The sequence below is a fragment of the Equus quagga genome, chromosome 3, assembly GCF_021613505.1.
Source record: "Equus quagga isolate Etosha38 chromosome 3, UCLA_HA_Equagga_1.0, whole genome shotgun sequence".
NCBI lineage: Eukaryota > Metazoa > Chordata > Mammalia > Perissodactyla > Equidae > Equus > Equus quagga.
The window spans coordinates 3,512,495-3,535,831 of NC_060269.1; the positions used below are offsets into that span (position 1 = coordinate 3,512,495).

The window sequence follows — 23,337 nt, forward strand, 5'->3', positions numbered from 1 at the left end:
AGGACGCTGCTGATGGCAAACAACATGAGCATCACGTCTTCACAGGGGCAAGTGAGTAAAGAGCCAGTTTTCATTTGTGAGTTCCTCAAGGTCTACTCTAAGTTACTAATTCCACATCACCTCATAAGTGTAAGGTTCTACGCTCGGTTGGTTGTGCTAGTAATGTTTCTTTTAAATAGCACTCTCGGCACACCCTTTCTTCTCTTCTCCCTCAGAACCACTCCCAGCTGGAGAGTAAGATACTCTAGGTTTTCCCATCAGACAGTGAACAGCACCTTCCAAATGGTCCCCATGAGCGACAGGCAGCACCACGGATGCACCTGCTGTTCCCACAACACTCATGTAAGCGGCAAGCAGACTCGCATCCTTCTATTCACATTAAGATGCTTAACTGCAGTCAAACTGCAGTTTTTATTAAAAAGCGGTTCAAGTTTACGTGTGTATGTATGTATGTCTCCCTAGAAGTTAGGTGTTTTTTAAATTGAGGTATAATTGACATATAACATTATATTAGTTTGAGATGTGAACATAATCCATTTGTTTATATTGTGCAATGATCACCACAATAAGTGTAGTTAACATCCATCACCACATTATAGTTACAAAATTTTTTCTTGTGATGAGAACTTAGAAGATTGACTCTCTTAGGCACTTTGAAATATGAACATGGTGTTACCAACTCTAGTCACCATGTTGTACACTATATCCCACGACTTATTTTGTAACTGGAAATTTGTGCCTTTTGACCCCCTCCACCCATCCCTCCCCCACCTTCAGCAACCAGTCTGTTCTGTTATCTATGAGTTCTGGGGATTTTTTGGTTTTGTTTTTAGATTCCACAAACAAATGAGATCATATGGTATTTGCCTTCTCCAACTTATTTCACTCAGCATTATGCCCTCAAGCTCCATCAGTGGACACTTAGGTTGTTTCCATGTCTTAGCTATTGTAAATAATGTGGCAATGAACATGGGGTGCGGATGTCTTTTCGAGTTACTGTTTTTGTTTCCTTTGGATAAATACCCAGAAGTGGAATTGCTAGATCATGTGGTAGTTCTATTTGTAATTTTTTGAGGAACCTCCACACTGTTTCCCACAGTGGCTGCACCAATTTCCACTCCCACCCACAGTGCACGAGGGCTGCCTTTTCTCCACATCCTCCCAGCACTTCTGTCTTGTCTTTTTGAGAAAAGCCATCCTAACAGGTGTGAAGTGATATCTCATTGTGGTTTTGATTGGCATTTCCCTGATGATTAGCAATGTTGAGCATCTTTTCACGTACCTGTTGGCCATCTGTATGTCTCCTTTGGAAAAATGTCTATTCAGATCCTCTACCCATTTTTAAATAGGATTTTTTTTTGCTCTTGAGTTGTATGAGTTCTTTATCTATTTTGGACATTAACCTCTTATCAGAACCAGAAGTGAGGTTTCACAGGGCAGCTCTTAAAATTCCCCCGGTTTCCATGTATGAAAGACGACATTCTGTGTCAGACATAGGAAAAGTAATTTGTAGAACAACTATGTCATGTGGAATTTAAGTTTCTCTTTTCTGTCAAAACCATGCATTACTCCCCTCATGACTTTTCCCCTTGAAAAGGAAAGCCACAGACATCTTGTTATTGCTCACGAGCCCTTGATGAGAGGTTTTCGTATTGTTGCAGCCTTAGAGCAAACTACAGAGGAAAATAGTATTGTCCTTAGGACAGCCGTGGTTGTGAAACAGTTCAAAGGTGCCTTCCAGCTAAACAGGTAGCTGCCGGCAACCCTAGCAACCAAACAAAAACCAGGGGGAAAACACCACTTTGTAAGGACCAGCGTGCCAGCTGTGACCTCACAGAAAGGCTCTTCTTTCCAGAAAGAAAGCCGACCCATCCTCCTCTCTTGGCACACAGTTCAGCTCCGAGCTTGCTGCAGCAAGGAGCCACGTCACTCCCAGATCCAACAGAAGCAGGGGTGGGAGGAGTGTCCCTCTGCCCACAGGCCCAGGGATGCTTCCCTTGCTCTCTCCCTCCGGGGGGCTCTTGACTCTCCTTCCCCGGCAGTCCTGCCTGCACAAAGCAGGAATTTGGCAGAATGGGCCAATAATGTGCCCTGTGTCATGACACCAAAGTTATGTGGGGAAAGTTATTCTGTAAGAAATACAGAAAACTAGGAGGGGACCAAGTTTGTGGAAGGAACAGCTGGCTCAGAGGATCCACAAAGCCCGCTGTTTCAACACGGTTTACTCATTCCTTGTCATAAAAACGTAGAGGAGGAAGAGCCGAGGGCGCGGGACCTGAGCGGGCTCCGTGTGCTTGCTGTTCACTTAACAAACAGACTTTGATTATGAATCAGTTCCTTTCTAGGTTCCAGAAGAGCCAATGTGTCACTGTAACTTTTTTTTCCCCCCAAAAGCAGCAGTTAAACGGCACCTTTTTTTGGATGTCACCCCATTTGGTTGGATTTTCTAGTTAACGCCTGAAAAGAGCATGGAGGCAGTTAAGACAGTTGTAACTACTTGGTTCATGTACATTAAGAAAACTCAGATAATTTTCAAATGAATATGAAACCTTTACAACAAGTAGGTCTCCTGAACATAATGTGCTTTACTCCCCTGGTTCAAGTTTTTAGGATGAAAATGAAGAGGAATTGGAGAGGTTCCAGAGGATAGTAATGAAAATGATTAAAGGGCCGATGATGAAAGGTTGGAGGACTTGGGGTTACTTAGCCCGGAGAAGAAAAATTGGAGTGTGATTTAACGGCAGTCTTCAAGTGCAGCAGGCGGAGGGTGATTACAAGCGTGGCAGCAGCTGCGCCCCAGCTGTACTGAAGGTTGAAAAAAGGAAACAACCAGAGTATCAGCAAGAGATTTAAGTTAGACCAGTGATATCGATAGTTCTAAGTAGCTCAACGATGGAAAACCACCGCGGAAGACCACGAAATAACTGATGTTTTAAACTTAAAACAGTTTTTGCTAAATCAGATACCAACTTATATGCTAGTATAATAAAAGCTTAAAATTATGGAATACAAACTCAAAATTGGGAAAATAGTGCCTTTGGGGAAACGAGTGGGAATTAAAACCTTCAGCACAGGGACACCTTGATTTGGGGAGCCCGGTTTGGGAACCGGTGAGCTACGACCATGGAAAGCACCTGCACACTTGCCGTGAGAGCCTGAGGCTGACGGCTGGAGCCCTGAAGGAAGAGCATCAGTCCCGCCTGAATGTGCTGACTCCCTCCTTCCCTTTGGCCCTGATTTAGAGCCACACCTGGGAAAAGAGGCGGCTGGGTCCTCGCTGTGCAGGTAACTTGGAGGACTGCCTGTCCCGGAGACAGGCGTTGGCCCGTCCCTGGAGAAGGCTGCCACAGCAGCGGCCCCGGCATGGACAAGCCGGTTCCGGCCTGGCCTGCGGATTAGTTCACCACCACCAAATCCACTCTTTAAAAAAATGACACTTCTTTTCTTAATGTTTTATTACAAAGCTTCTTTTAAAAAATGCTCAGCACATTAACTCAAACTGGAATGACAAACGTTAGATGACAGTTTGGGGCGAAGGCTGTGCCTTGCTATTTAAAAAAAAATGGGTACATCATTGCTCATTTTAACAACTGGCATAAAATCCCACTAATCGGTTAATAAAAACAGATACAAATACAGAACATTTAAAGTAAGAACAATTCAAGTGCTGGGCTTTTTACAACAAGGGGCAAGAAGGAAGGAAATGAAAATTCACTGCAAACGGGTCGGCTGACACTATCTGGGAAGGGTTACTGTTTAAAAAAAGAAGAGACCGGCAGAAAATAAAACGAAACAGGACTCCGTCTGCTCCCAGCAGAGTGGACGTGGCTGTTGCATTTACGTGGCTCTGCCGAACACTCGACCAAGAGGGAGGCCACGAATCGTGACAGGTGATCACAGAGAAGCCACTCATCGGATAAGATGTCGCTCAAAAAAAGACTTCTTTTCATTTCGTTTTTATTTCAAACTTTTCCAGATTTTTGAATTTTACTTCAAAGCTCATAGCTAGCAAAATATACAACAAAGTTAAAACTAAAAAGTGTAAATTAAAAAAATTCAAGTTTAAAAAAAAGAAGCAAACAAGATTGATCCTTTTGCACTGTTAAAGAAAAGCTTGAGAAAGGAGGCCAAAGAGAAACGAAGAGGCAAACGAAGAGGGAACTCCTGCACCAAATCCCCCGCGGGGTCGCAGGTGGGTGTGCGGGCTGCCCGCTCCAGTTGCTCGAGGCAGGCGAACGCAGAGTTACTGTCCTCGCCCAAGGGTTCAGGTACGGACGCGAGATGCTCTGGGAAGTGCACAGCGGAGCTGAGGGGGAAAGCTGCTCAGCTGACCCAGGGCCTGCCAGCATTCTCATGTGCTTTTTACTTTTCTTCTAAAAAATCCTTTACGCTTTATTTTGGAACTTGGCTCTTGCAGTAGATGAAGGGGGGTTGGCAGTGATTGTCTTTGTGGATCAGCGTCTCTAGCAGTGACCTCAGGGTGAAGTTGGTGTCAATTCTCCTTTGGGGTCGACTGGGCAAGCCCTGGACACAGTCTGGGTTTTCAACAAGCTTCCATCTCCAGCAGAGGCCCCGGGGTCGCTGCCTTGGCTTTGCACGTCGGGAATGAGCTTCGTTTTCCACCTCGAGAGGGAACAAATGAAACGCTGTTAGTGTGAATCTGCCACAGGCCCGTAAAAGAGTTTAACCTCCGTCGCACGCAGCATGCGTCTTAAGACCCCCGCACGTCATGACTCCACTTCACTGACTTGGTGGTGGCTAACCCGGACTGCCCTGCGGTAGCCCCAAAGCCTCGGACCACGTTAGAGAATGAGGACACTTCGCTGCAATGTTCACTTTGGTTCCGTGTGTGTGTCTATACGTACGGGGTTATGATGTGAAGTGCACTGAACGAGTCACGGTACGAAAAAACGTGTTTGGAAAACATCAGCAGGGTACGGCCAAATGTGAATCAGAACGGCAGCCAATGGCCAGATCAGGGGAAGACGGGCCCTTCTCAAGTGTCTGGACTTTTTAGTCCACTGTGGGGAGCTGTCGTGTGGCTTTACACAGGACGAGGCCACACTTGGAGCCGGCGCACCGCACACTCCGCCACGGGCTGTGCCCGCTCCACTCGTCTTCAGTGTGAGGAGCACGAGCTGCTCGATTTTGACTTAAGACTTTGCAATTCTCCAGATGCGTTTCCTTCACAGCTGGGTTCTCTGATGGCAGCCCTGGCGTGTACACTCGGCAAGTCCTTAGGTAACTGTTAGATATTGCTGATGGTGACGACTTTCAAAAGAAGAATCCCTAAGTCCCACAAGCTTTAACGATCTGAGATTCTAAAAAGTGACTACAATGTGACATTGTAATAAAATGAGACAAAGACACAAGGAAAGTGGACACATCCCCAAGCTCAGTCCCTTCCCTCCAGAGAGCGTCTGCCCCGGCTCTGGCCTGGGGGGGCTGCCTTCCCTACCTGGCTCCTTGCCAGCCTCAGGCGAGTCCCAGCTCTCTGCCTGTGCACTGTCTGTGCTACTAGCAGACGCTGGCTTTAAAAAGTTAATTCTAAATAACAGTGGATTTCTTCATGCTTTTTATTTAAGTGAGTGGAAAGAGACATTAAAGGAGAAGCGGAAGGTAGCTTTGAAATAGTCGAATAATGAAAGTTAGACCTTGGATGGTGAGTTACAGCCTACAAGGTGCTGTTCACGGAAGGAGACGGGGCTGCAGCATGGGACTGGGAGGGGCTGCCCCGGGGGCTGCTGTGGGCCCTGGCTCGGTGCTCAGAAGGCGCACGGCGCTCCGCAAGCCTGTCATCGGGGCTAGCCACCATCCCTCGCTGCGTGCTGACCATGACTCTTATTACTGCAGCTACAGCCAATGCTGTCGCCCGCTGACGGATGGGCTCGGGCAAGAAACTGTATCTGGGCAGTGACTAAAAAAACAAACCAACAAAGACAGAGCGGCGGAAATCAGCCCGGGAACGCTGTCAGCCCAGCCGAGGAGGTCCTCCACGACCACCGCAGTTCCTACCTGCCAGAAAGTCCACCTCTCCCTGTGGAATAGGAAAACACACACTGCGGCGGCGTGGTTTTTAAAATTTAAGCACGTACAGATCCTTCACACAGAGCATCAAGGAGCTGCGGAGGGCCCTGCCTTTCCAAGGAGAAGGGAGCAGAGCAGGACGGTGGGGAAGTGCCGCAGATCCCGACCTACACCGGCTTCTGCGGCAGGTTTTCAAAGGTTCGGTCCAGGCTGCGCCTGCTGACGAGGAACAGCCTTACAGCCCTGGGCTGGGAGCACACAGCAGCCTGAGGCAGGTGCTGTGACTCAGAACCGACCTGCCACTAGCAGCCAGGAATGTCTGCTTGCTGAAGGGGACAAACTGCCCTTCTGCTGGGATCTGTCCCCACCTGCAGCCGCAGGCTGACCCGAAGGGATGTGAAGACCCAGCTTCAGGGGCTGTGCAGTGGTCCCCACTCCCGAGCAGGGCTCTAGCACCCTGCCCTCCCGGCTCAGCGGGTCCTCCTCTCCCCTCCTCACGTCACCCCAAAGTGCCCTCTCCTCCTCCCTTCTTGGGCTGAACAGTGACATAATTATGAAAATGAACTTGGTTGTCCACAGTGGCCATTTACTGCAAGGATAACACGCAGCTTCCCTGGAAAGAATCTCAGCATCTCCAATGAAGCTGTTTCTCTCTCATCTCCCGTCTTCCCACCGTCACAAACCCTCTTGGAGAGCTGGCTCCAGAGACCTCTGTGCAGCTGCCAACCTAGGACGACTCCCCCCTGGGGATGCTCTCCCAACAGGGGACAAGCACCGAAGGAAACTGGCAGAGAAACCGTCTCTCTATCAAATCAGCCTGTCTGAACCCACTTGCCCCTTTGAAAGAGAGGGTCGTCAGGGTTGACAAGTCTTGCCTGCAACTGGGAGCAATTCCAAGGCAACTGGGGGCCTTCCAGTGTTGCTTCACAGACACAAAGCAGGTCAAATCAAGATTCTTTTCAAGAAACCACAGGCATGAGGCTCCGAAGACTGGAGCCTTCCCACATCTAAGGCTTCACTGGGGGGCCATGGTGGAGCCGGGCCGGGCCTGCAGTGGAGCAGGGGCAATCGGGGTCGGCAGTCACCGCTCCAGCCAGGGCAGCAGGCCGTCTCCACACTGAGGCGGGCTCCCTCTGCCAGCGTCAGCGGGCAGGCCGTTTTCAGAGCACATCTGAAGGGGGCACAAGATGACCCCCCCTCCCCCACCATCCAGCTGAAACTCATGAAGCTTTCCTGGACCAAACGCCCATCTTAACAAAATATCCCGCCACCCAAATGGGCAGAGCCACTTATTAAGAGCCCAAGTGGGAAAGGGGAATCTGAAGATCTCCAGATGGACCTATTTTGGGGGATACGTGGCCCTGGCTCTGAGGCATCAGGCTTTCCAGGCCTCCACTCACAAGAAGTGATGAAAGGGAAGGGGAAATTCCTCCCTGGGCCCAAACATAGGATTCCCTGGGAATCCTGGGGGCCCAAGCCCAGCCCCCTCCCCCAGGCTGCTCCCGGCACGACAGGAGGAGGGTCAGCACGTGACCCAGGACTCACTTGGTCCATTCAGGCCAAGCTGGGGGCAGCAGTGCTGGTCTGGAGGACCCACAAGCGAAGACCCCCTTGGCATCAGGTAACATTGCCTCCTTGTGCGGAACCAGCAAGGAATCGAGAGAGGAGGTCTGCAGTGCAACATCCTTCCTCCCGCCCCAGGATGCTACTGGCAAGGAGCAGAGACTCACAAATGTGTTCAGTTACACTGTGAAATTGGAGCAGGGGCTATCAGATGAGTTTTGTGAGAGGTGAACAGAGGCCGACTTTATCGCAAAAACTGCCTTCCGGGGCCCAGCACACGCCTCGTGCCCCAGCCCTGGGCTGCCCGCCTCCCTGGGGAAACCAACGGCAGCCTCTGTTCCAGGGCGTGACCACGCCTGTCCGAGGATGAGCAGGGCAGACCGCCCGAGCAGGGAGCAAGCGGGCCCGAGCTCGTCTTTAGAGGAGACTTGAGGCACACGGTCACAGGTGACTGGCCTGAGGTGACCCTAGAGGGCACCCTGTCTCCTGGTTCCACGTGTCTTACAGCCCCGCTGACCTCGAGGCGGCCTTGTCTGCGAGAAGCTGGTGAGGGAAAGGAAGAAAAACGCTGCCCAATGAGGTGCAGGCCCCAGGGCAGGTCCTTCACACGCAGTGTCACGTTGTCGCCATGGCTGTGCCACTCGCAGATAAGGAAACCAGACTGCACGGGGTGAGGCATGTGCCTGAGGGCTCCCCCCACCGGCAGCAGGATGAGCTCGAGCCCCAAACACCTGCCTCGCCACCACACCTCGGAGCCAAGTCCCTCATTCTGTCCCTCTGTCTGCCGACCTCCCCCTGTCTGTCTGTCCATCACTAGTCATAGACTGCCATCACCACGGAGGCGGTCTACGCCTGGACCGCTGCCCACCCCAAGAAAGCAGGATGATGACGTGAACAAAAGGCTTAAGAAGTTAACTTTGAGTGTAAATCTCCTCTAAGATCGAAAGTACAGCCTACAAAAGCCAACGTCAGCTCCTTGGCAGGCAGCATTATCAACTAATTCTCCTTTTTCTCAAACACTGGGTAAGGCGCGGTTAGGAAGGTTAGCCCCGAGGCTTGTTTCTGCAGCCGAGTGAGTCCTTAGTCCCAGCAGTCAAGACTAGTCAGTCCTGGCCACGGGCTTGGAGGCAAGATGACGCTCAGAACCTGGGGGAGGGAGGGGTCACCGGCCCTGAGCTTGGCTCCCGAATCTGTGCGGCTTCTTCCCCTGCAGTCACTCAAAGTGAACTATGACCAGTGAGACCAGACTTCGGTGAGGACGCTGAGGCAGGCCTGTGACTGTTAATAAATTACTCCAGGGGACTTCTGGTTTCTCTCTGGAGCTGCCGGTGTCTCTTCGTGACCAGTGCTGTGTGTCTGCCGTGAGGATGTACATCACACTGGAGGCTGGGCCTCCCTGCTAGACCCTGACTACCACTGGCAACACCAGAGGAATGTTCCAGGGGAAGGTTTCCAACATAAGAGAGCCTCAAAACTCCACTTTAGTTCTGTAAGTTGAAGCCCTTCAAGAAGACAATGACTAACTATGCAGGACCCACCTCATTTACCCAACTGCACATTCTTCATCCAACTCATGTTTCTAAGTTCTCCCAGAACCAAGATGCAAACTTCACAATTTTTTTTTTTGAGGAAGACTGGCCCTGAGCTAACATCTGTGACAATCTTCCTCTTTTTGATTGAAGAAGATTGTTGCAGAGCTAACATCTGTGCCAATCTTCCTCTATTTTGTATGTGGGACACCATCTCAGCATGGCCTGATGAGCAGTGCGCAGGCCTGTGCCCAGGATCAGAACCTGTGAACCCCGGGCTGCCAAAGCGGAGCACGCAAACTTAACCACTACACCACCAGGCCAGCCCCACGAACTTCACTTTTTAAGAATGAGGCAACAGGATCAGTGCACACTTGTCTTTTTTTTTCCCAAACCAACTGTTCCCACTGTTGCGCCTGTGTCTGGCGTGTGTGTCTCTGTCCAAGTGCATGTGGCACAGGGAGGCGACAAGGAGTCGTGGGCTGAGGGTGTGAACTCAGGACAGTCAGTCCGGGCTGGGTCTGAACCCTGGCTGCGTCAGACCACCTGGATATCCTGAGCAACTCAACCCATTTCCTCATCTGCAAAGCAGAAATGTAAAGCCGCTCCACCTCAGTGTGTTGTGAGGTTGAAGGGAGATGACACGTGTGGTGAGCCTGGCTGGCGCCCGGCATCGCAAGGACACCGTAACTGTCAGTCACTGTGGCAGACAGGGACCTGGCGTTACAGACGGATCCAGATTCTAACCCGACCCTGCTGCCTGCCAGCCGCAGGGCCACACACAACCACTGGGGTCCTCTCCTCCCTCACGGGGATGGAAGGGGATGATGTACGCAGAGCCCTGGGACACGGTGTGTGGCTCAGAAATGCTGGTTCCATTCCTGCTGCTCTGACTTCACACAACACGTTGGGCGTAGTAAGCGAGACTCACGCTTTTACAGGACTTCCGGTGGAAAGTGAAGACCAACAGGGAATTCTGTGAAATCTCCCTCCTGAAATATTACAAAGTATCTCTTACGAAACAGAATGCCTCCAGAAACACGACGACAGCTGAGAAGAGTAATCCCAAAAGCGCAGCAAAAAATGTGTGACGTTCACAGAGAACATATCTGAAAGCTGAGAAAATTTCAGGTAAGATGTGAATTAAAACTTCAGCAAAAAAGTGAGCAGTAGCGTTCAACTGAAATGCTTTCTATTTTTTGCTCATTCTGTCAAAAAGAATAAAGTGAGTTTGTAGAGCTGCCAGACGGTTTTAAACAGGACCCCTTGTGTCCGGGTCTCAGCTGGCAGCTTCAGTTCGAAAGAACTCAGCCCAGGAAAAGAAGTGAACAAGCCTGAAGCAATCACAGTACGATCCAGAAACTCACGCACAAACGCGGCACATCCCGTCCTCAGAGGGGCCCCCTCCGAGAGCCCCCACCCAGACGCCATCTAACTCTTAATGTAGACATTGTCCAAAGCAGCTTTGTTTTCGGGTTCCCACATCCACATGGGATCAGACAGAACAAGCAGGGAGGGGGAGGGTCCCGGACAGAAAAGGGAGACACAAAAAATTATAAAGAGCGGATTTGGTAAAACCCCACACAATCTGGGGTCATTCAGACTAGCAGCCAACAATTCTTTGTCAGCATGTAGTATGTGCTGCTACATTACATGCACTGTAGAATAATGGTGTGAGGTATTCAGAGATATTTAATTCCCATGTACTCTGTGGAACAGAGTTGCACCCAAAAGAGTTAAAATTAAAAATGACATGTTTTGATACTTAAAGCAGTAAACCTAGTATTCTCTGCAAATTCCATCATCCAGAAGGACTCATCTCCTCACAGTTCCAGATGCCTCAGGGAGCAGTCTATTAAACAGAATCTGTCCAAAATAATTTTTTACTCTGTAAACTCTTCTGAAGTGCACTGATCTTCACTCAATTTCATGGGCTTTTGCGAACATTGCTAAATATTATGTCTCAAGAGTGTTCTAACGAGCCTTTTACTTTTCTCTCTCTGAGTTTTTTTTTTTTTGAGGACGATTAGCCCTGAGTTAACATCTGCTGCCAATCCTCCTCTTTTTGCTGAGGAAGACTAGACCTGAGCTAACATGCACGCCCATCTTCCTATGCTTTACATGTGGGATGCCTACCACAGCATGGCCTGTCAAGTGGTGCCATGTCCGCACCCGGGATTCAAACCAGCAAACCCCGGGCCACCGAAACAGAACATATGAACTTAACCACTGTGCCACCAGGCCGGCCCCTCTTGTAGTATTTTTTAACGGCACATGACCACCTTGTGAGCCTGTTTTCCGAGGCAGCTTACACACAATTCTGGCTCTTGTATTTTGTATGGCCACTTTGTACAGTGTGACCATCTCCTCTGGCCACAGCTGACCACAGAGTGGGGTCAAAGTCTGACCAGAGCCCCACCTCTGGAATTTGAACAACTCAGCATCTCTCTGGGAGACTACCTGGGAGACGTGCGCGTGTGGATCAAAGAACCGAAGGAGTGGACCTGCAGAGGGGAGAGGGCAGGCCCGAGGCAGGGAGAGCACAGCCACACTTCCCAAGGCCGTCTTCCAGTGCTCTCCCTGGCCTGAGCGCACTACTGTCTGGCTTGCACAAGATGCTCCCGTATCTTTAAAACAGATTTCTATCTTCTCCTCAAGCTCGCGCGGGCTGTTCCTGCTCCTTGTGATCCAAAGCCTCCAGGCGCCCGTCGTCTGTGAGTGCACAGGGCATCCTGCTGAACCGTCAGTACTGGAAACCCCGTGTCCGCACACGGCTGAGTCCAGCTACACGGTGTCCTTACGCAGCCATCTCCACTTAGCACAATGTGCCCAGGCCTCCTCTTGCTGTCAGATGTCTGAACGCTCCCTATTGAAGGTTCTGACTACGAAACACTGTCGTCAAGTGTCACTGCCTTGTCAATTCTCTATAAGTCTTCTATGAATTGGTGACATGTTTAGAGGGATTTAGGGACACACATAAGAGGAAGGAGACACAGGCAGGCCACTGCCTCCAACAGGAACGCGCCCAGGGAAGGTGCCATCGAGACCTCCAGCTCCTGGGCAGGTAACCCGGCGATGCCGAGCCACACGGCAGGCCGGCAGCCGTTGTCCTCTAACCATGGCAAAATGGCAGCCAGGAGGTCCCCACGGGGCCTCCATCAAAGGACCCGTGCAGGCGGAGCTCTGGGACAGCAAGGAGCAGGGGGCACGTCTTCCCAGGAAACGCCACCTGGCCAGTGGAGGCCACGCTGCCGCTGCTGTGCCCCGTCACCTGATCTTACAGCCATCACCTCCTGATATGACGCTCCCTCCCACGAGTCGAACCCCTGCGTCTCCTGCTTGTTGAGTGAGAATTCCGGGCCAGGGGCTTCCTAAGGGCTTGCGTCTCTCAGCGCCCCAGCGTGTGACACGAACATGAGGGTGGAGAACAGGGGTCACTGTTTCACTGTCTCGTCGTCAACACTTGAATTTCACTCCGAGATTGTGGACAAGCCTCAAGTTTCTCTAGGTGCCTCCACCTTGAGGATTCTGTAAGAGCATGGCTTTGCTTCTAACTAGACACAGGGACCCAGAGGCAAACACCCGGAGGCTTAGTGACGCTTCATGTGGGTGACGACATCTGCGCTCATGGAGCAGAATTGAGAGCCAAGATCAGGCCGGAGGGTCAAAGTCACCAAGGTGAGCAACAAAAACTCTAGGAAACAAGCGTTTTTCTCCGTGAGACCCCCGACCACAGTGAGGACGGCTCCTGGCTTCCTGGAGGGCAGGCCTCCCACACGACCTGCAGGGTCACGGTCCTGAGGACGTCCCCGGCCTGCTTGGTGCTGGCCACCTGGGCAGGCAGGCCCCAAGTCCCCAAACCCCATCAAAGGGAAAGCTAGAAACGACTTTTTCAAAGATGTAAATGCAAGTGCTGCCAGTTCTACACTGTACCAGAAATTTCCTCTCCCACCAGCTCTTGGCCCCAGGGAAATAAAGGCTGAAGTTTTTATTTAGTAAAAAATGTATCTTAATTTTTCAGTTTAGCAAGTGCAAGATAAAGATCATGCTGAAGCCAAAATCATAGTGTGTGTGTCTGTATCTATGTATATCTCCATGTTTCAACCAGAGGTGTTTTTTTTCAAAAAAAGATAGCTTGTTTCTACTCTCAAACTGGCTCTTTGACGTTATATAATCAAAGGAAATACACTGAAATATGATAAGAATCTCTTTTCAACCTATATAATTTCCAGATGCTGCGTTTTTCGTTATTTGTTTTGCTAAAGCAACTATTAACAATTCATAAAGTTATGTTTTTAAATTAGTAAACTCAGAGTGAGAATTCTCTCCAGCTTTTCAAAAATCCTAATTCTTTGCTTCTTTAGTTCCTTATGAATCTCGATTAAGTCAGGAAGAAAGGGAAGTTCAGTATTTGATGATAATCTCTGACTTCTGACTAACTCTTGAGATTTTAAATCAAACATATACCAAAATACTGGAAACTCACAGCAACTGGATCACTGTGCTGTTAAACCCAAGAATTCCCTCACGACCAGACAGCCCCCATGTGACCTACTCCAGGAAGCCTTTCTTGATCTTGCTCGGATCACATACTTCTTGTTCTCTTTATTTTTACATAATGCAATATAGGCACCTCCTTCGTAGCATACAACATCTTATAATTACCCATTTATATATCTGCATCTTCTTAAACTGGCAGCTCTCCAGGAAGGGACAGCATCCATCAACAAGTGCCCCAGTGCCGCTCTTGGCTTGCAGGAGCAATCCTCGCTGGGTGTTGGCAGAGTGAACAAATGATTGGCATTTACAGTCCTGGCCTTCCAGCCGGACACAGGAGAACGTGGGCAGCCTCATTCCCCGGGCCTCGGCCCCCAGCATTCCCACAGCTGACAAGTTAGTCCAAACAGCTAAGGATGAATCAGGCTTTCCTGATTCCAATCAGGAGGAACGTCTTTTATGGATCCCATTTCTAATGCTCCTAAAAGCTGCTGCAAGGTGTTGAGACCGGGTCAATGCTAATTTCTCTTTGACCCTGATTTCCCCGGAGTGGATCCTCTCATGATGCACAAGCAGGGTAACACAGGAGGCCAGGGACGCAGTGGCTGGGGGCGACGCAAGGCACGTCCCACCAAAACACGAGCACATTCGAGGAGACACATGGATCTTTTAAGGGGCAGGACACCTGTCAGAGGGCCTGTCTGCACTGAGGAGAGCTGTCTCCTCGTGAGTGGGGGGATTTTCCACCTGGCTCACCGCCCCACGGCAGCTCAGAGCAATGGGACTCCAGCATCTGAGCTCCACATGGACAGCTGAGCTCGAAGATCTAATTTAACAGGAATTTTCTTCAAGGACACCAGGATAGCGTGAAGTGTCACTGTGCACATGAGAGAACTAAACCCCTCAAAGAGACTGCTTCCTGTCGGGGTCCCGCTGTTGCCCCGGGGCCCCGTGTTCCGCTGGCCTCACCTCACAGAAGAGAGGCCCGAGGCAAACCTCAGCACCCTCCCCAGGACTGGGACCAGCCGCAGGAGCTTTCACATCGCTCTCTGCGGTACTGGTTCTCAACAAATCTGTTATCTGTCGTGGGCTTGTTTCTGGGGTGAAGCCACACCAGGAGACTGCAGTCTGGCAAACAAGGACCACATATGATCACGTCAGTGGAGACTCAAGCCCCCAAAGCAGAGGCACCACTTCCAAGTCCCGGACCGTGAGAGGCCCACCGGGGAGGAGGGGGGGCACCGGAGAGGAGCCCCCACACCGTGTCCACATCACCCTCAAGATCGCACAGGGGCTGCCAGGCACTCGGAACCGCTCAGGGAGCGAGGGCCACAGCGGTACAGGGGAGGCGCAGTCTCTTTAACAACACTGGGGGGCAGTGCAGATACGGGGAGCGAGTGGACGGGGACTCTGAGGGGCCACCACACAGGCCTTCCCCTCCTGCCCGCCCCAGGCCACCGTGTGCGGGGCCGCCTCCCCAGTCTAAGCTCTTCTGACAACACGCCGCTTGGTCCCTTGTCTTCCATTTCTTTGTCACTGCTCTGTTCCAGCGCCATACACAGAACATCCCCTGCTTTTCAGGGATGACGACTGACTATTACCAAGTGTCACTTCCTCAGAAGGGCCCTTCCTGACCACCCAGCCTACAGCAGACCACCAAGTCACCAGCCGTCTTATTGTTATCCCAGCCCTGGTACCGTCTGCCCATTTTTTATGCACTGCCCTCACAGCACCGTGAGCACCACGAGAAGCGGGACCTTCGTGCCTCATCTGACACTGCATTTCCAGGTCTTACGACGCAATCTGGCATTTATCAGGTGTTTAATAAATGCTGATGATGACTCAACAAGTGGATGCCACACACAGAAGGTTCTGAATGCCTAAAACAAATTCGGAGTCAGGGAGGGGTAGGAACACATCACCCTAACACCCTGAAACCTCTAGGAAGGCCAGGCTGAGCGGCCGTCTGCTCCACAAGTCTATCAAATGACAGTCAGTGCTGCTCTCCTGGCAGTGAGAGACGCTGCGACTGACCCAGCAACGAGAGGGGGCCAGGACACAGACTGGGGTTGGGTGAAGCCCCCCAAAGAGCCTCAGCAGGCTGTTGGTGACGGAGGGGCACTGTTTTGTTTTTCTGGTTAGAGCAGAGGGGACACTACAACCTTGAGAAAAAATAAGTGACAAGAAAGTACAATGACAGCTGTGAGTTATTTTCTTTTTAAAAAAGAAAAAAGATGTTTGGGATACATCCTAAAAATTCATATGGGGCAACGAAAGACCCAGAATTGCTACAGCAATCCTGAGAAAGAACAAAGCTGGAGGCATCACAATCCCTGACTTCAAAACATACTACAAAGCTACAGTAATCAAAACAGCACGGTACTGGTACAAAAACTGGTGCACAAATCTATGGAACAGAATTGAAAGCCCAGAAATAAAACCACACATCTATGGACAGCTAATCTTCGACAAAGGAGCTGAGGGCCTACAATGGAGGAAAGAAAGTCTCTTCAACAAACGGTGCTGGGAAAACTGGACAGCCACATGTAAAAGAATGAAAATCGACCATTCTTTTTCACCATTCACTAAAATAAACTCAAAATGGATCAAAGACCTAAAGATTAGGCCTGAAACAATAAGTCTTCTAGAAGAGAATATAGGCAGTACACTCTTTGACATCAGCTTCAAAAGAATCTTTTTGGATACCATAACCCCTCAGACGAGGGAAACAATAGAAAGAATAAACAAATGGGACTTTATCAGACTAAAGAGCTTCTTCAAGGCAAGGGAAAACAGGATTGAAACAAAAAAACAGCCCACTAATTGGGAAAAAATATTTACAAGTTATTTATCTGACAAAGGGTTAATCTCCATAACATATAAAGAACTCACACAACTCAACAACAAAAAATCAAACAACCCAATCATAAAATGGGCAGGAGACATGAACAGACATTTCTCCAAAGAAGATATATGGATGGCAAATAGACACATGAAAAGATGCTCATCATCACTAATCATCAGGGAAATGCAAATCAAAACTACACTAAGGTATCACCTTACACCTGTTAGAATGGCAAAAATATCCAAAACCAAGAGTGACAAATGTTGGAGAGGCTGTGGAGAAAAAGGAACCCTCATATACTGTTGGTGGGAATGCAAACTGGTGCAGCCACTATGGAAAACAGTATGGAGATTTCTCAAAAAGTTAAAAATAGAATATCTTATGACCCAGCCATCCCACTACTGGGTATCTATCCTAAGAACCTGAAATCAGCAATTCCAAAAGTCCCATGGACCCCTATGTTCATTGCAGCATTATTCACAATAGCCAAGTCATGGAACCAACCTAAGCGCCCAGCAACTGATGATTGGATAAAGAAGATATGGTATATATGTACAATGGAGTACTACTCAGCCATAAAAAAGGACAAAGTCGTTCCACTCACAACAACATGGATAGACCTTGAGGGTATTATGTTGAGTGAAATAAGCCAGACAGAGAAAGACGAACTCTGTATGACTCCACTCATAGGTGGTAGTTAACATATAGACAAAGAGAACTGATCAGTGGTTACCAGGGGAAAGGGGGGGTGGGGGGAGGGCACAAGGGGTGAAGTGGTGTACCTACAACATGACAATAATGATGTACAACTGTAATTTCACAAGGTTGTTAACTATCATAATCTTAATTAAAAAAAAGAAAGATGTTTGGGATACATCCTAGGAGAAAGATACACTCAGCCCAGTCTTCGACTCTAAAATACATGTGTTCACCAGTAAGGACATAAAATCGAATACCAAAGTCTGAAGTAAAGAAATACATTTCTGTGTGATTTTTAATAGAAATAGCATTAAAGATTTGGTGCAAACCAAAGATGGAGTATAAATCAACGAATGTGGCCCCGAGCACATCGCACTCGGAGGGTTTTCCACTTAGAGGCGGAGCGTGGAAGGACTCTGTCCTCACCCACGTGCTCAGTCATTAAGAGGACAAAAATGCAAAAAAAACCATAATGCAGAAGCCTGTGTATGTGCTCGCTACTGGAATAACTTCCGCTGGGACGCCAGGAGCTCCCAGGGGCAGGGAGGCCAGCTCAGAAGAGGCCGCGATTCACAGATGTGAAGTTAAATATGGACATGGTCTGCCATATTTTTGGGTACCTTGTTTGGTCACCTATGAAGGGATGATCGTCTTTTCACTCGAAGAAAAGCCTGCCTCTCAGCATTAGTTTAGAAGAGTTTTGATATCCAAAAACTACAATGATGGAATTTTGAAGAACCTGGGGAGCCTGACCAGAGCTCAGGAAGCTGAGGCCGAGTGAGCGTGGTAAGGGGTGGAGGGACATGGGGGCAAGGATGACACGCAGACAGTGCGGGGGTCGGTGGTGTTATTCCCGTCTCACGGATGAGAAAAGCGATGAGAAAGCTGAAGCAGATCGCCCTGGCAAACAGCTGATCTGAAACTCAGATCTACCTGGTACCAAAAACCTCTGCAGGCTCCTTTGCAAAGTCCGCTGAAATTTCAGCACCAAAATTAAGTTCTAAAAGATTGAGTGGGCTCCTCCGGTTCTAGCCAAGAACCAGATGACCTGCAGGCCAACGCTCTTCTTCTAAGACAGAGTGTGCAGAGCATCCGTCCTCCGGCAGGGGAGCCGGGGTCCAAGCACAGGGGCGGGCAGCAGGTGTGGCGGCTGACATCTATTTGGGAAACTGCTAATAATTTAGTCTGGACTGAGCATGGGACTCAGAAGAGCTCGGGTGGAGGCAAGGAGAGGCCGAGGGCAAGAGTGAGCAAAGGCAGGACTGGGGGGGTGGGTGGGGGCAGATCCGCACGTCGGGGTCTGCACTTCAGTTTGCAGACTGTGAAAAGCACTGGCTGTCTGCAAGTCGGGAAGTGACACAAGCAACCTGTGTTTTAGCAAATCCCTCTGGGAGCAACAGGGAGGATGAACTGGCAGGAAGGAAGTCTGGAGCAGGGAAATTATCCCAAGGCTCTTACGATAATCCAGATGGGAAATTTGAGCACCTGAGCTGGGGCTGTGGCAGCGATGAGTGTGAGAGGAAAGTGAGACTCAAGACAGACTCAGAAGAGAACTGACAGGCCCTGGATGTTAGCCCTGGAGAGGGAGCCAGGTTCAAAGCCAGGTTCCCACCTGGGCTGGTGCTCACGTGGTCAGCATAAGACAATTATAGCAAAAAGAAATGAAATAAACATTACCTATCAATACTAGAGTGAGATCTAGCAATGGTTACCAATAATGAAACACTCTCAGTAGCAGAACACAGTTACTAAAATAAGCGCCCAGGCCGTATTTTTCAATAACAGAAAAAATGAAGCACACCTATCTTTCTTATTAGAAACAAGCAGGTTCCTTTTAAATGTCTATTATCATCTCAATTGGGAAGACGTCTACAGAGCAAGACCTGCTGCGACCCGGGCTGGTGCAGGCCGGGCTCCTCACACGCAGCCCTGGCTGGCAGAGTAAGACAGCACTGTGCTGGATGGTTTCTGTTCTTGTCGTTAAGCAGGTGGATTTGCCACTGGTCAGCAAGGAATGGCAGAGAAGATCGGGGAGGCGATGGAGAAAGATCAAAGGGGCAGAAAGGGAAGAAGAGGAAGACGTGCTACATGCCACATCGCAAACACCCAGCTGGTATCAAAACCATCGGATTTTTTAAAGAGCTAATTTGACTTGGTGGAGTTTCTTCTTAAAGGAGCGATGTCGAATGGCATTGGTGTGAGCAAGAAGAGCCACAAGCACGTGCCTCTGTTTACACCCAACGTCAGCAGAAGGACCAGAGAGTCGTTCTTACCATGTTTCAGATGTAGGCAGCTGTCATTCTGGGACCTGTACCTGCAGAAAATTGTGTCTTTAACAAACTTTTATTGAAGAGGGTTTTGTACATTGCAAACAGCAGCTACAACATCGTGTGCACTTGTCTGCTTTACTTTTCATGGTTCTTATACCGGCCATTTTTATCTGTGCAGCACAAGTAGGGGCCTTATTTTTAATGAAAGAAAAAGGGGACATAAACAGGACCTCAGTGATCGATGCCTTGAATTAACAGACAGGAAAGGTCAACCCTAACATCATGTTTGCCATTTTTAAACAACCCAAACCACAGAAAGGATTCTCAAGGGGACATAGGTAGCAGCACATTAGAGAATCATCACAAAAAATATTCTTGTGAGTTTTGCAAATAGAAAAACAGCAGAAGTGTTCAAGCAAAGAAAACAAAGACAATAAAAGCAAAAATAGAATGAAAAACAACCACAGTCAACAACCAGGACTCCAGATGACAGGGTTCGGGAAGGAGCTTTAGAGGCACCTTCACATTTAAAAGAAAGGTCTTTTAAACACATTTAAGGAATTTCAGGAAGAAAAGCAGAGTGAAGAATCACGAGTCACAGCAGAGGATAAAGCAGTGTGTGGACAGAGCAGGCCGCCTAGCAGGAACGGGCTGCAAGTGCACGGCGCCTACCTGACGTGGACTCCTGCAGCTTCTCTCTCTTCCTCTTCTTCTTCTTACCCTGGAAGAGAGGCACATGTCACGTTACAGACTGTGAGCATGGGGCTGGACATGACACACGACAGGCAGGGGGTCCTCAGAGAGGAAAAGAGCCTCGCCCTCCCTCTCTCTCCCATTTCCCAAGAAACAGCCAGCGCGAGGGAGAGAGAAGATGGGTCCTCCCTCTCTGTGCCCTCTGCCTCCACAGCTTCACAGTCAGCATCCTCAGTACTGACGTGGGAGCCGTCTCACATTCATACCAGGAGCGTGACATCCCAGGGCTGTGGCCCCAGAGTTGCCTCCGAGGAAAGCCCACTGGGAGGCCTGCCTTCCATTACGAACCACCACATGCGGAACCCACTCCCAGTGGTGTTCATGGTGGGGCCTCCTCGCTGTGAATCCCACCATGTAATTAAACGATCCCAACGCTAACTGAGGCGCCGGCCCCATGGCACAGGCAGGACGTGACCACCGAGAGCAGCGTACGGGGAAGACTATTACTGGCAGGTGAGGACCTGGCTTCCTAACACAGACACAGTGACGTGGATATGTATGCAACTTTACATTTCAATACATTTCAAAATCACTTTAACCACCAATTGACAACTTTAGGTCCCATTTAATAGTGGTCTAATTTTCCGTTTTTCTTCATAATTACTTTGCCCTCAAACGATAACTGTAAAAGGGCACAGACATGGCATATATTTGATTTATATGAAGAGTAAATGACCAACCTGGATTAGGATGGTATTTTCAAATAACTGGAAGAAAACACATACCACATCCAGTATCTCTATCTTATGTCTGCCGTAATAATCACATTAACACACGAAAAATGAAAATAAGATCATACTGAATGTACTGTGTAAGTATATAAAAGATAGTTTTTCTTCGTGTCATGTGACCTGACCATTGAGGCTTTAAAGCTTTGGAAAGTTGACTGAAACTATCCTCACAAACACGGAGGCCAACAGCAGATACTCCGGCCGGTCAAAAATGAAGCAGTCTTTTTTAGGACGATGAGAGGTCCTCCAGGGGGAGGGGGCAGAGGGAGGGAGGGCGCGTTCTCACAGGCATGGCTCTCTTCCTCTCACAGTCACTATGGTTTCATGTGCTGTGACCTTGGTCCATGTGTCTGGAACCTCCTTCCTCACTTTCTCCTCCTGGCTCCCAAGTGTCACCTCTTCCGGGAACCTTCCAGACCCCTCCACCGCCCTCAGGCAGAGCTCACCACCATAAGCTGACGCTTCACAGGTGCTGTGAGGGCCGCTCGCCACATGGCCTGAGTCTCTCAGCTCGTCTCTGCCACCCGGGTGGCACAGGCCTAGACCACATGACGGTGGCCTGAGGGGTTTTCTGAAATAACCTATGCTATATTCTAGGTATAAACCAGCATTCCAAGAGAATCTACATCTATGGTAGACAAAAAGACCTACACAGTTTAGAGGTATTAATGTCAACTTAGATAAAACATGAAATTCACGTATGGTAAACATAAAAATATTTTTCATTGAAATTACATGTAATACAGCTATGTGCCACATAATGACGTTTTGGTCAACAATGGACCGCATATATGAGGGTGGTCCCGGAAGATTAGTACCACAGAGCTAGGCGTGCAGCAGGCTGTACTATCTACGTTTGTGTAAGCACAGCGTATGATGTTTGCACGATGACTCTGCCTTTCTCAGAACGTGTCCCCGTCACTAAGCGATGCCTGACTGTGCTGGGGTTATTAAGCACTAAATTTAAGAGCTCTAACAATACAAAAATGCCTTACTGATCTCACCTAAGAAAATATGTGCACTGCTGATTTACAAGGACTTCAGTTATAAAAGTTATAAAAAACAGGTTATAAAGACAAAGTTCTAAAATCTATGATGTCATAGAATAGGGCATTTTAATATTAAATCATTGAGATATATACTTAATATGATCTCAGAGAGGACCAGGATAGCACTCTGACACTGAGGCTAAGATACAGGCCTGCGTCTTGTTCGACTCTCTGCCCACACTGTCATTTTAAGGACACCCTCAGCTAAAGTGCTACCACGTGACTGACTTCTGTTTCCTTACTAACAGATTTATTTTGATTATTATAAAAATTGTATGTAGCAAAGCAGGGTTTCCCCTTCATTCAAGGAGGATCATAAAATCAAGTTAAGCAAAACAATTTCCTTTAAAAATTGTGGGAAAAAAATTGAGCGGAGGAAAATCTTTAAAGGTAAATTCACATTACACTGGCTTTCTTTAAAACTACTTTCTTCCCATTTCTCCACATGGAGAAAGGGAGAGAGAGCAAGCACGAGAGAGAATATGTGTTAACTCTTTTAAAAAGTGAAAAGCCACTCCTTTACTTAGGGATCAGAAACAGAAACTTCATTCGAAGATGCTGAACAAGCAGTGCTAATAAATCTATGCAAAGTCACAGCACAGCCAAGCTCTTCCATGGGTCAAAGAGGGAAGGTCACTCTCCCTTTAGGTAAACAGCATCCAAAGAGATCCAGGACCAGGGGTGGGCGGGGAGCGGGCACTTTTGAAACTCTTTAGGTGGGAGATTGATCTTCCCACTCAAAGGGCATTGCAGAGGTTCTATGCAGAAAGATGCTAATTACTGCCCAGAGAACAGAAGCCCCGTTCAGAGGAGAAAACTTTAAGTAAAGCAGTCTTCTGAAGAAAGCACTGGGAGACTGAGCTAGTCCGCCCTGGAGAAGGGAAACCACATCCACTGTGAGGACGGGGAGACCTGGGCTGACCTGCAGCTTAGCCACTACACGGTCTTGGACGGATCACTTACCCTCCCCAGCCCCTCATTTCCCTCATTTGTAAGATACAATAATACTGTTTATGCCGTGGGATTATCATGAGGATCAGAAAACAACACAAAAAGCATTTAAGACAGTTTTTGACGCTCGGCATCTGGTAGTTATTAAAACACCCAAAGCAACGACTCAGGTGAGTCCACTGAGCTGCTGCTCAGAAGCAACAAACAAGAGGACTCTGACTTCCGCATCATGGCTGGAGCCAAGGTTTGATTGAGCACCGAATCCTGAGCAGCAGTGACTTCTTCTTCAGAGCATGTTACAAGAAAGAAATATGTTCCAGAACTGTTGGCGTCTCATTATATGGGATGTATGACCTCACAGATGCAGCGCCACAGGATCATCCATCCATGGCAATGACCACACATTAAATTAAATATTGATTA

General features: G+C 48.8%; 1 protein-coding gene across 5 annotated transcripts in view; it reads right to left on the reverse strand.

The window, feature by feature from the left end:
- Window positions 1-3,443: 3,443 nt before the first annotated feature.
- LEF1 (lymphoid enhancer binding factor 1) overlaps window positions 3,444-23,337 on the reverse strand; it is a 115,231-nt gene continuing 95,337 nt past the window's right edge. For 2 of the 5 annotated variants that reach the window (XM_046656319.1, XM_046656316.1), the window contains 3 exons: window positions 20,103-20,151; window positions 19,434-19,474; window positions 3,444-4,623 (listed from right to left, as the gene is read on the reverse strand). In XM_046656319.1, coding sequence (XP_046512275.1) covers window positions 19,440-19,474; window positions 20,103-20,151 — 84 coding nt within the window. In that variant the 3' untranslated portion in view covers window positions 3,444-4,623; window positions 19,434-19,439. The remainder of the gene's footprint in view (window positions 4,624-19,433; window positions 19,475-20,102; window positions 20,152-23,337) is intronic. The other 3 variants (XM_046656318.1, XM_046656315.1, XM_046656317.1) reach the window with 2 other exon arrangements.